A 15180-nucleotide genomic window follows, 5' to 3' on the forward strand; every position below is an offset into this window, starting at 1 on the left:
AAAGGAAACTTATCATGAAAAAATAACTTTTTATATAACATAGTATATATTAATATATTGTACTTTGCAGAGTTATGGTTGTAGTCATTTAGTGTAAAGGTTTGGATTTTATTTCACCTCTATATTGTCAATGAGTGAGGGTCAGTGTCCTCTGCTCAATGTAAATCATAGAAAAGAAACAGTTACCTGCGCTCTCTCCTTAATCCCTATGTATATTTAGACAAATGGAGGTCATTTAGTTGCTCCAATGGCCATTGGAGGGAATGCCCGCCTGCCAACGTCAAGGCAGACCCCCCTAAGTGGGTCCTAACACTGACCCTTCCGCCTGCTTCCTTGAGCTTCTGGCAAAGATATCTCTAATGAGACAGAGACAATGGCCATTGGAGCAACTAAATGACCTCCAGTTGTCTGAATATACATAGGGATTAAGGAGAGAGCACAGGTAACTTTTTCTTTTCTTTGTTTTTTACTATATATTGGGGCTGATGTGTACTGTAGTCTTTGCTGCCGGCCCAGCAGGACTTATCTTTTTGTATTTGTATTTATTTTGTATCACACAGCCTGGTTACAATGCTGCCGCCCAGCCCATGTGTTCCCTATTAAGGGTTAATAAATATATAGGGGTGTATATTAAAAATACCCCTCTCTGTCTCATTAGAGATATCTTTGCCAGAAACTCAAGGAAGCAGGCTGAAGGGTCAGTGTTAGGACCCACTTAGGGGGGTCTCCCTTGACGTTGGCAGGTGGGCATTCCCTCCAATGGCCATTGGAGCAACGAAATGGCCTCCATTTGTCTAAATATACATAGGGATTAAGGAGAGAGCGCAGGTAACTTTTTATTTTCTTTGTTTTTTACTATATATTGGGGCTGATGTGTACTGTAGTCTTTGCTGCCGGCCCAGCAGGACTTATCTTTTTGTATTTGTATTTACTTTGTATCACACAGCCTGGTTACAATGCTGCCGCCCAGCCCATGTGTTCCCTATTAAGGGTTAATAAATATATAGGGGTGTATATTAAAAATACCCCTCTCTGTCTCATTAGAGATATCTTTGCCAGAAACTCAAGGAAGCAGGCTGAAGGGTCAGTGTTAGGACCCACTTAGGGGGGTCTGCCTTGACGTTGGCAGGTGGGCATTCCCTCCAATGGCCATTGGAGCAACTAAATGGCCTCCATTTGTCTAAATATACATAGGGATTAAGGAGAGAGCACAGGTAACTTTTTCTTTTCTTTGGTTTTTACTATATATTGGGGCTGATGTGTACTGTAGTCCTTGCTGCCGGCCCAGTAGTGATGGGAGTGAGCGCAGGACTTCTCTTTTTGTATTTGTATTTTCAATGTAAATCATGCTGCTGCCACTGATTCAAACAGTTAAACAACCCAACTGCTGTGTGTAGAATACTCGGGGAACACAGCAGCTCACACTGGATGGGGGTATTAAAGGGACACTATAGTCACCTGAACAACTTTAGCTAAATGAAGCAGTTTTGGTGTATAGAACATGCCCCATACAGCCTCACTGCTCAATCCTCTGCCATTTAGGAGTTAAATCCCTTTGTTTATGAACCCTAGTCACACCTCCCTGCATGTGACTTGCACAGCCTTCCATAAACACTTCCTGTAAAGAGAGCCCTATTTAGGCTTTCTTTATTGCAAGTTCTGTTTAATTACGATTTTCTTATCCCCTGCTATGTTAATAGCTTGCTAGACCCTGCAAGAGCCTCCTGTATGTTAATACAGTTCAATTTAGAGATTGAAATACAATTATTTAAGGTAAATTACATCTGTTTGAAAGTGAAACCAGGTTTTTTTTCATGCAGGCTCTGTCAATCATAGCCAGGGGAGGTGTGGCTAGGGCTGCATAAACAGAAACAAAGTGATTTAACTCCTAAATGGCAGTGAATTGAGCAGTGAAATTGCAGGGGAATGATCTATATACACTAAAACTGCCTTATTTAGCTAAAGTAATTTAGGTGACTATAGTGTTCCTTTAACCAAACCCCCCAATATCTTTTACACTAATGGGAAACGGACATAACAATGTAACTGCTGTCTGTAGAATACTCCTAGAACACAGAAGCTCACACTGGAATGGGGGCATTAACCAAACCCCCCAATATCTTTTACACTAAAGGGATACGGACATTACAATGTAACTGCTGTCTGTAGAATACTCAGGGAACACAGCAGCTCACACGGGAGGGGGGAATTAACCAAACCCCCCAATATCTTTTACACTAAAGGGATACGGACATTACAATGTAACTGCTGTCTGTAGAATACTCAGGGAACACAGCAGCTCACACTGAAGGGGGCAATTAACCAAACCCACAATATCGTTTACACTAAAAGGAAATGGACTTATTTGTACGTGACACACTGTCCTGGTGCAGAAAGTGTTAATCAGACAGAGATATTATTAGGGACAGATTTTGGATTCCTCTGCCTTTCTCACGGTACAAGTGACTCTAGTCAGAGCCCATATTGGGAGTTATCTCCCCCGCTGTACATTCAGACCTTGGGAACATTGAGCTCACACTAGGAGGGGTTAAAGGTTGCATGTTGGAGCTACTGCTTAACCCGTCATGTGCCAGAGAGCTGTGCCGGATTTCTATGAATTATATCCTCCACCCATTGCTGTACAATATGTGTGCACAGCCAATAAACAAAAAAAGCATTGCATATTGTTTTATAGAATACAGCCCAATCTAATCATTAACGCACAAACGTACTTACAGTTTGCATTCCATTTTGGAAAATTAGCTTAACTGGAACAATAATGGAATTCATGGGGTAATCCTTTGAGAACTATTATTCAATGTATGTTTAGTCTGTCAAACTGAGTAACTGCCATTACTGATAATAAGAGAGCTATCTTCTAAATACACCTTGAGACAACACCATGCAAATCAACCTAAACAGAGCTTAGTTCAGAAGAGCTAACCGGAGCTCCTAAACTGCTCCGGCTGAGAGGAGGTGGCGTGCGGTGCTCAGTGGACCCCAGACAAGAAATCAAACTGTCACCAAGTTGTGGTGTTTGGAGTGTGCATTTAACACCAATTGCTAGCCTTGGCAGTTTGTCAAAGTTACCATTATCCGTGCCAATATATTGAAGTTACCAGGATCCATGGCAATTTATTGACATTACCGGTATCCATGTTAGTTTATTGACGTTACCGGTATCCATGTCAGTTTATTGAAGTTACCGGTATCCATGCCAGTTTATTGAAGTTACCGGTATCCATGTCAGTTTATTGAAGTTACCGGTATCCATGTCAGTTTATTGAAGTTACCGGTATCCATGCCAGTTTATTGAAGTTACCGGTATCCATGTCAGTTTATTAAAGTTACCGGTATCCATGTCAGTTTATGGAAGTTACCGGTATCCATGTCAGTTTATGGAAGTTACCGGTATCCATGTCAGTTTATTAAAGTTACCGGTATCCATGTCAGTTTATGGAAGTTACCGGTATCCATGTCAGTTTATGGAAGTTACCGGTATCCATGTCAGTTTATGGAAGTTACCGGTATCCATGTCAGTTTATTGAAGTTACCGGTATCCATGTCAGTTTATTGAAGTTACCGGTATCCATGTCAGTTTATTGAAGTTACCGGTATCCATGTCAGTTTATTGAAGTTACCGGTATCCATGCCAGTTTATTGAAGTTACCGGTATCCATGTCAGTTTATTGAAGTTACCGGTATCCATGTCAGTTTATTGAACTTACCGGTATCCATGTCAGTTTAATGAAGTTACCGGTATCCATGTCAGTTTATGGAAGTTACCGGTATCCATGCCAGTTTATTGAAGTTACTGGTATCCGTGCCAGTTTATGGAAGTTACCGGTATCCATGTCAGTTTAATGAAGTTACCGGTATCCATGTCAGTTTAATGAAGTTACCGGTATCCATGTCAGTTTAATGAAGATACCGGTATCCATGTCAGTTTATGGAAGTTACCGGTATCCATGCCAGTTTATTGAAGTTACCGGTATCCATGGCAGTTTATTGAAGTTACCGGTATCCATGTCAGTTTAATGAAGTTACCGGTATCCATGTCAGTTTAATGAAGTTACCGGTATCCATGTCAGTTTATGGAAGTTACCGGTATCCATGCCAGTTTATTGAAGTTACCGGTATCCATGGCAGTTTATTGAAGTTACCGGTATCCATGTCAGTTTAATGAAGTTACCGGTATCCATGTCAGTTTAATGAAGTTACCGGTATCCATGTCCGTTTATGGAAGTTACCGGTATCCATGTCCGTTTATGGAAGTTACCGGTATCCATGTCAGTTTAATGAAGTTACCGGTATCCATGTCAGTTTATTGAAGTTACCGGTATCCATGCCAGTTTATTGAAGTTACCGGTATCCATGCCAGTTTATTGAAGTTACCAGTATCCATGCCAGTTTATTGAAGTTACCGGTACCCATGCCAGTTTATGGAAGTTACCGGTATCCATGTCAGTTTATTGAAGTTACCGGTATCCATGCCAGTTTATTGAAGTTACCGGTATCCATGCTAGTTTATTGAAGTTACCGGTATCCATGGCAGTTTATTGAAGTTACCGGTATCCATGTCAGTTTAATGAAGTTACCGGTATCCATGTCAGTTTAATGAAGTTACCGGTATCCATGTCCGTTTATGGAAGTTACCGGTATCCATGTCCGTTTATGGAAGTTACCGGTATCCATGTCAGTTTAATGAAGTTACCGGTATCCATGTCAGTTTATTGAAGTTACCGGTATCCATGCCAGTTTATTGAAGTTACCGGTATCCATGCCAGTTTATTGAAGTTACCGGTATCCATGCCAGTTTATTGAAGTTACCGGTATCCATGCCAGTTTATGGAAGTTACCGGTATCCATGCCAGTTTATTGAAGTTACCGGTATCCATGTCAGTTTATTGAAGTTACCGGTATCCATGTCAGTTTATTGAAGTTACCGGTATCCATGCCAGTTTATTGAAGTTACCGGTATCCATGCCAGTTTATTGAAGTTACCGGTATCCATGCCAGTTTATTGAAGTTACCGGTATCCGTGCCAGTTTATTGAAGTTACCGGTTTCCATGTCAGTTTATTGAAGTTACCGGTATCCATGCCAGTTTATTGACGTTACCGGTATCCATGCCAGTTTATTGACGTTACCGGTATCCATGTCAGTTTATGGAAGTTACCGGTATCCATGACAGTTTATGGAAGTTACCGGTATCCATGACAGTTTATGGAAGTTACCGGTATCCATGCCAGTTTATGGAAGTTACCGGTATCCATGTCAGTTTATTGAAGTTACCGGTATCCATGTCAGTTTATGGAAGTTACCGGTATCCATGTCAGTTTATGGAAGTTACCGGTATCCATGTCAGTTTATGGAAGTTACCGGTATCCATGCCAGTTTATTGAAGTTACCGGTATCCATGTCAGTTTATGGAAGTTACCGGTATCCATGCCAAGGTAGAGAGCTTAACTCTGGACATTTTCCATTGGCTGCACAGTGTCTCAACATAGCTTTAATCTCAAGTCATGAGGTTTTTCTGCGAGTCGGAGCAGAGGGTTCGGAGTTTTGACACTCCTGTGGTAGCATAGTAATAACACTCATGGACCAGACAGGCTCAGGAGAAATATGTGTTTTTTTTATTATTTATTACTGGCATTTATAAAGCTCCAACAAATTCCGCAGCGCTGTACAATTCTTTAAGTGTTTTCTTCTAATGCCTTTATCACCAATTTGTTTTAACGCGAGATTACTTTCTATAAATCTTTACTTGTTTCATTTGCCGCCTGTTTATCTGTACAGAAATATCCAGGAGAACATGAATCCTGAGGATGAAGTCGATGAATTTCTGGGTCGAGCTATAGATGCCCGAAGTATTGACAGGTTGCGTTCTGAGCATGTGCGCAAATTTCTACTTACCTTCCACGAGCCAGATCTGGAAAAAAAGGTACAAATAGGACATTTCCATGTAACCCCTTCTGTATCTTTATATAAACTCACCTATTATACAATATAACCCCTATTATACACTCTGTATCTTTATATAAACTCACCTATTATACAATATAACCCCTATTATACACTGTATCTTTATATAAACTCACCTATTATACAATATAACCCTATTATACACTCTGTATCTTTATATAAACTCACCTATTATACAATATAACCCTATTATACACTCTGTATCTTTATATAAACTCACCTATTATACAATATAACCCCTATTATACACTGTATCTTTATATAAACTCACCTATTATACAATATAACCCCTATTATACACTCTGTATCTTTATATAAACTCACCTATTATACAATATAACTCTATTATACACTCTGTTTCTTTATATAAACTCACCTATTATACAATATAACCCTATTATACACCCTGTATCTTTATATAAACTCCCCTATTATACAATATAACCCTATTATACACTATGTATATTTATATAAACTCACCTATTATACAATATAACTCTATTATACACTCTGTATCTTTATATAAGCTCACCTATTATACAGTATAACCCCTATTATACACTGTATCTTTATATAAACTCCCCTATTATACACTCTGTATCTTTATATAAACTTCCCTATTATACAGTATAACCCCTATTATACACTGTATCTTTATATAAACTCCCCTATTATACAATATAACCCCTATTATACACTCTGTATCTTTATATAAGCTCACCTATTATACAATATAACTCTATTATACACTCTGTATCTTTATATAAGCTCACCTATTATACAATATAACCCCTATTATACACTCTGTATCTTTATATAAACTTCCCTATTATACAATATAACCCCTATTATACACTGTATCTTTATATAAACTCCCCTATTATACAATATAACCCTATTATACACTCTGTATCTTTATATAAACTCACCTATTATACAATATAACCCTATTATACACTCTGTATCTTTATATAAACGTCCCTATTATACAGTATAACCCTATTATACACTCTGTATCTTTATATAAACGTCCCTATTATACAGTATAACCCCTATTATACACTGTATCTTTATATAAACTCCCCTATTATACAATATAACCCCTATTATACACTCTGTATCTTCATATAAACTTCCCTATTGTACAGTATAACCCCTATTATACACTGTATCTTTATATAAACTCCCCTATTATACAATATAACCCTATTATACACTCTGTGTCTTTATATAAGCTCACCTATTATACAATATAACCCCTATTATACACTCTGTATCTTTATATAAACTTCCCTATTATACAGTATAACCCCTATTATACACTGTATCTTTATATAAACTCCCCTATTATACAATATAACCCCTAGTATACACTCTGTATCTTTATATAAACTTCCCTATTATACAGTATAACCCCTATTATACACTGTATCTTTATATAAACTCCCCTATTATACAATATAACCCCTATTATACACTCTGTATCTTTATATAAGCTCACCTATTATACAATATAACTCTATTATACACTCTGTATCTTTATATAAGCTCACCTATTATACAGTATAACCCTATTATACACTCTGTATCTTTATATAAACTTCCCTATTATACAATATAACCCCTATTATACACTCTGTATCTTTATATAAACTCACCTATTATACAATATAACCCCTATTATACACTCTGTATCTTTATATAAACTCACCTACTATACAATATAACCCCTATTATACACTCTGTATCTTTATATAAGCTCACCTATTATACAATATAACCCTATTATACACTCTGTATTTTTATATAAACTCACCTATTATACGATATAACCCCTATTATACACTCTGTATCTTTATATAAGCTCACCTATTATACAATATAACCCCTATTATACACTCTGTATCTTTATATAAACTTCCCTATTATACAATATAACCCCTATTATACACTGTATCTTTATATAAACTCCCCTATTATACAATATAACCCTATTATACACTCTGTATCTTTATATAAACTCACCTATTATACAATATAACCCTATTATACACTCTGTATCTTTATATAAACGTCCCTATTATACAGTATAACCCTATTATACACTCTGTATCTTTATATAAACGTCCCTATTATACAGTATAACCCCTATTATACACTGTATCTTTATATAAACTCCCCTATTATACAATATAACCCCTATTATACACTCTGTATCTTCATATAAACTTCCCTATTGTACAGTATAACCCCTATTATACACTGTATCTTTATATAAACTCCCCTATTATACAATATAACCCTATTATACACTCTGTGTCTTTATATAAGCTCACCTATTATACAATATAACCCCTATTATACACTCTGTATCTTTATATAAACTTCCCTATTATACAGTATAACCCCTATTATACACTGTATCTTTATATAAACTCCCCTATTATACAATATAACCCCTAGTATACACTCTGTATCTTTATATAAACTTCCCTATTATACAGTATAACCCCTATTATACACTGTATCTTTATATAAACTCCCCTATTATACAATATAACCCCTATTATACACTCTGTATCTTTATATAAGCTCACCTATTATACAATATAACTCTATTATACACTCTGTATCTTTATATAAGCTCACCTATTATACAGTATAACCCTATTATACACTCTGTATCTTTATATAAACTTCCCTATTATACAATATAACCCCTATTATACACTCTGTATCTTTATATAAACTCACCTATTATACAATATAACCCCTATTATACACTCTGTATCTTTATATAAACTCACCTATTATACAATATAACCCCTATTATACACTCTGTATCTTTATATAAGCTCACCTATTATACAATATAACCCTATTATACACTCTGTATTTTTATATAAACTCACCTATTATACAATATAACCCCTATTATACACTCTGTATCTTTATATAAACTCACCTATTATACAATATAACCCCTATTATACACTGTATCTTTATATAAACTCACCTATTATACAATATAACCCCTATTATACACTCTGTATCTTTATATAAACTCACCTATTATACAATATAACCCCTATTATACACTCTGTATCTTTATATAAACTTCCCTATTATACAATATAACCCATATTATACACTCTGTATCTTTATATATGCTCACCTATTATACAATATAACTCTATTATACACTCTGTATATTTATATAAACTCCCCTGTTATACAGTATAACCCTATTATACACTCTGTATATTTATATAAGCTCACCTATTATACAGTATAACCCTATTATACACTCTGTATCTTTATATAAGCTCACCTATTATACAGTATAACCCCTATTATACACTCTGTATCTTTATATAAACTCACCTATTATACAATATAACCCTATTATACACTGTATATTTATATAAACTCCCCTATTATACAATATAACCCTATTATACACACTGTATCTTTATATTAACTCACCTATTATACAGTATAACCCTATTATACACTCTGTATCTTTATATAAACTCCCCTATTATACAATATAACCCATATTATACACTCTGTATCTTTATATAAACTCACCTATTATACAATATAACCCCTATTATACACTCTGTATCTTTATATAAACTCACCTATTATACAATATAACCCTATTATACACTCTGTATCTTTATATAAGCTCACCTATTATACAATATAACTCTATTATACACTCTGTATCTTTATATAAACTCACCTATTATACAATATAACCCCTATTATACACTCTGTATCTTTATATAAACTCAACTATTATACAATATAACCCTATTATACACTCTGTATCTTTATATAAGCTCACCTATTATACAATATAACTCTATTATACACTCTGTATCTTTATATAAACTTCCCTATTATACAATATAACCCCTATTATACACTCTGTATCTTTATATAAGCTCACCTATTATACAATATAACCCCTATTATACACTCTGTATCTTCATATAAACTCACCTATTATACAATATAACCCTATTATACACTCTGTATCTTTATATAAACTCACCTATTATACAATATAACCCTATTATACACTGTATATTTATATAAACTCCCCTATTATACAATATAACCCTATTATACACACTGTATCTTTATATTAACTCACCTATTATACAGTATAACCCTATTATACACTCTGTATCTTTATATAAACTCCCCTATTATACAATATAACCCCTATTATACACGCTGTATCTTTATATAAACTCACCTATTATACAATATAACCCCTATTATACACTCTGTATCTTTATATAAACTCACCTATTATACAATATAACCCTATTATACACTCTGTATCTTTATATAAGCTCACCTATTATACAATATAACTCTATTATACACTCTGTATCTTTATATAAACTCACCTATTATACAATATAACCCCTATTATACACTCTGTATCTTTATATAAACTCAACTATTATACAATATAACCCTATTATACACTCTGTATCTTTATATAAGCTCACCTATTATACAATATAACTCTATTATACACTCTGTATCTTTATATAAACTTCCCTATTATACAATATAACCCCTATTATACACTCTGTATCTTTATATAAGCTCACCTATTATACAATATAACCCCTATTATACACTCTGTATCTTCATATAAACTCACCTATTATACAATATAACCCTATTATACACTCTGTATCTTTATATAAACTCACCTATTATACAATATAACCCTATTATACACTGTATATTTATATAAACTCCCCTATTATACAATATAACCCTATTATACACACTGTATCTTTATATTAACTCACCTATTATACAGTATAACCCTATTATACACTCTGTATCTTTATATAAACTCCCCTATTATACAATATAACCCCTATTATACACGCTGTATCTTTATATAAACTCACCTATTATACAATATAACCCCTATTATACACTCTGTATCTTTATATAAACTCACCTATTATACAATATAACCCTATTATACACTCTGTATCTTTATATAAGCTCACCTATTATACAATATAATTCTATTATACACTCTGTATCTTTATATAAACTTCCCTATTATACAATATAACCCCTATTATACACTCTGTATCTTTATATAAGCTCACCTATTATACAATATAACCCCTATTATACACTCTGTATCTTCATATAAACTCACCTATTATACAATATAACCCTATTATACACTCTGTATCTTTATATAAACTCACCTATTATACAATATAACTCTATTATACACTCTGTATATTTATATAAACTCCCCTATTATACAGTATAACCCTATTATACACTCTGTATCTTTATATAAGCTCACCTATTATACAGTATAACCCCTATTATACACTCTGTATCTTTATATAAACTCACCTATTATACAATATAACCCTATTATACACTGTATATTTATATAAACTCCCCTATTATACAATATAACCCTATTATACACACTGTATCTTTATATTAACTCACCTATTATACAGTATAACCCTATTATACACTCTGTATCTTTATATAAACTCCCCTATTATACAATATAACCCCTATTATACACTCTGTATCTTTATATAAGCTCACCTATTATACAGTATAACCCCTATTATACACTCTGTATCTTTATATAAACTCACCTATTATACAATATAACCCTATTATACACTGTATATTTATATAAACTCCCCTATTATACAATATAACCCTATTATACACTGTATATTTATATAAACTCCCCTATTATACAATATAACCCTATTATACACACTGTATCTTTATATTAACTCACCTATTATACAGTATAACCCTATTATACACTCTGTATCTTTATATAAACTCCCCTATTATACAATATAACCCTATTATACACTCTGTATCTTTATATAAACTCACCTATTATACAATATAACCCTATTATACACTGTATATTTATATAAACTCCCCTATTATACAATATAACCCTATTATACACACTGTATCTTTATATTAACTCACCTATTATACAGTATAACCCTATTATACACTCTGTATCTTTATATAAACTCCCCTATTATACAATATAACCCTATTATACACTCTGTATCTTTATATAAACTCACCTATTATACAATATAACCCTATTATACACTCTGTATCTTTATATAAACTCCCCTATTATACAATATAACCCTATTATACACTCTGTATCTTTATATAAACTCACCTATTATACAATATAACCCCTATTATACACTCTGTATCTTTATATAAACTCCCCTATTATACAATATAACCCCTATTATACACTCTGTATCTTTATATAAACTCACCTATTATACAATATAACCCCTATTATACACTCTGTATCTTTATATAGCCTCACTTATTACTCTAACTTTATGTCCCGGGGGCAATCCTCACTAATCACTCCACATCATGTCCTGGGGGCAAGCCTCACTTTAGGAGGAAGCGCCATCTAGTGGTTGTCTGGGAGACTTTCAGTGAAGGTGCAGTCAGTCCTCAATGTATTTCCAAAATGTCAATGATTTACATTGCAGGACTGAGTCTAGACCTAGGTATAACCCTGCTGGCAATGATATAAATAATCAGAAACTGTCTGTGCTGTCCAAGAGCTTTCAATCTAATCGTGGTTTGTATTTGCAGTACTCCAAGCAGGTGGACAATCGTTTTGGGGCGTATGTCGCATGTTCTTTCATTGTCTTCCTCTTTATCTGCTTCGTACAGATTACTATCATCCCACAGTAAGTATACTTTCTACTAGCTGTCTGCTGTCTCTCTCACCCCAAGCCCAAGCTGTCTCTTTCACTGCCATTCCCTGGTGTCTCTCTCACCCCAAGCCCAAGCTGTCTCTTTCACTCCCATTCCCTGGTGTCTCTCTCACCCCAAGCCCAAGCTGTCTCTTTTACTCCCAGCCCCTGCTGTCTCTCTCACCCCCAGCCCCTGCTGTCTCTCTCACCCCCAGCCCCTGCTGTCTCTCTCACCCCCAGCCCCTGCTGTCTCTCTCACCCCCAGCCCCTGCTGTCTCTCTCACCCCCAGCCCCTGCTGTGTCTCTCACCCCCAGCCCCTGCTGTCTCTATCACCCCAATCCTTGCTGTCTCTCTCACCCTAGTCCCTGCTGTCTCTCTCCTAGCCCAGTCCCTGCTGTCTCTATCACCCCCAATCCTTGCTGTCTCTCTCCTACCCCAGTCCCTGCTGTCTCTATCACCCCCAATACTGTCTGTCTCTCTCACTCCCAGTCTATGCTGTCTCTCTCCGTACCTGTCTCTTATTGCCTGATCTAGTTTTGCTCTTTCTTCCAACCCTCTATATATGCTCTGAATCTCATGCTCATTCCTTCTTTAATTCTTCCTCCCTTTCAATCCCTCTTCTTTCTCAGGTCTCTCTCTCTGTATAGTAATACAATAAAGAAGTGTGTATTCTTATATAGTATGTTGTCTATTATAACTTATATCTTATAGCTCCCCAGTGTCCCTGTTTAGGAGTGACAGTCCGTATTTTGGGCCTATAATCCATCTGTCCCTCTTGCTAGGATCTCAGTATTGTTAGTGTGACTGAGTGTGTACAGAGCTCTGTAACGGCACCCCCAGGCATAAAGGGGGTTAAACGCCGTTTATGAGATATTCCCTTCCAGATATACAGGCAGCTACTGTAGACACCAATCCACCGAACTGGAGAAGCATATGAATGCTCTCAAACATACGAATGCTGTAAACAGCCGAATAGGAAAAAACATACGAATAGGTTTACACTCCTAGCAGTGGAACTGGAACAGCATACAATAAACCCCCCCCCCCCAAGAACGAGACAAGGCTCCGTGTTGAGGGTCAAGCAGTGAACAGACAGAGCTGTGGGTTTATTGTTCTTATATACACATTAGTACCACCCACAGGGTTTTGGAAAACAACCAATAAACACGTACAATACACCCAGACACTCCCACACAAAATTCTCCTCTCTGCCTGTGATACAATTACCTTACACAATGGGTAATGCAATTATCACAGGCAGAGAAATACAGTTTTTCCACATTATTCATAACTTTAAAAGTATGCATCACATTCACATAAAAAAACTTACATTTTCAGAATCCGCATACTCCAAATACAAACATACGTCAAAATCATACAAATTGGTCCAGTGGTTCAAAAGATAGATTTGTGACCAAATGAAGCATGGCTTTTCTGCCCAAACCAGTTCCACAGAGTCTTCTATCCTGGAGATAATTGGGAAGTAATCCAATTATCTCCAAGGACAGAGGCAAAACTCCATTGAACACATGGCAGCAAAAGACAATAAAATACATAAAAATATATAACTGTGCAGCCATTGCATAAAACAGGTACATTCAACATATCCCCAGATAACTCAGATCTGAGCGCACATTATTACTGAATGGCGCTCAAATGACATACATACAGTTCAATTGCCATGGAGCCAAGTCCTTCATTATACGAATGGGCTCCATGGCATAGCTATCTGGGGTATCACCGCTCAAATAGGGCAAGCACCGAATGACCCGGCTTTCGTGTCTTTGCAGGGGAAAATCAAGCGTTTCAACATGGGGCCATAGTCTAAAGGCAGCAGGCAGGCAACCAGGCTCCTCCAATGCACAGTGGCACAAGCTCCACGGCAATAAAACACCCAGTAATGTGTCTGAGTGTATAACAGAGCTCCCCAGCAAAAATTCTCCCATTAATGTGCCTGAGTGTATAACAGAGCTCCACAGTAATAACACTCTCAGTAATGTGTCTGAGTGTATAACAGAGCTCCACAGTAATGATACTCCCAGTAATGTGTCTGAGTGTATAACAGAACTCCGCAGTAATAACACTCCCAGTAATGTGTCTGAGTGTATAACAGAGCTCCACAGTAATGATACTCCCAGTAATGTGTCTGAGTGTATAACAGAACTCCGCAGTAATAATACTCCCAGTAATGTGTCTGAGAGCTCCACAGCAATAATACTCCCAGTAATGTATCTGAATGTATAACAGAGCTCCACAGTAATAATACTCACAGTAATGTGTCTGAGTGTATAACAGAGCCCCACAGCAATAATACTCCCAGTAACGTGTCTGAGTGTATAACAGAGCCCCACAGCAATAATACTCCCAGTAATGTGTCTGAGGGTATAACAGAGCTCCGCAGTAA

At 35.7% G+C, this 15180-nt stretch overlaps 1 protein-coding gene across 1 annotated transcript in view; it reads left to right on the forward strand.

Annotated features, from left to right (window-relative positions):
• Positions 1-15180, forward strand: part of ADCY5 (adenylate cyclase 5) — a 197656-nt gene that overhangs the window by 165822 nt on the left and 16654 nt on the right. Inside the window, exons 10-11 of the mRNA XM_063429183.1 lie at positions 5799-5943; positions 12672-12769. Coding sequence (XP_063285253.1) covers positions 5799-5943; positions 12672-12769 — 243 coding nt within the window. The remainder of the gene's footprint in view (positions 1-5798; positions 5944-12671; positions 12770-15180) is intronic.

Source organism: Pelobates fuscus, chromosome 8, assembly GCF_036172605.1.
Source record: "Pelobates fuscus isolate aPelFus1 chromosome 8, aPelFus1.pri, whole genome shotgun sequence".
NCBI classification, from domain to species: domain Eukaryota; kingdom Metazoa; phylum Chordata; class Amphibia; order Anura; family Pelobatidae; genus Pelobates; species Pelobates fuscus.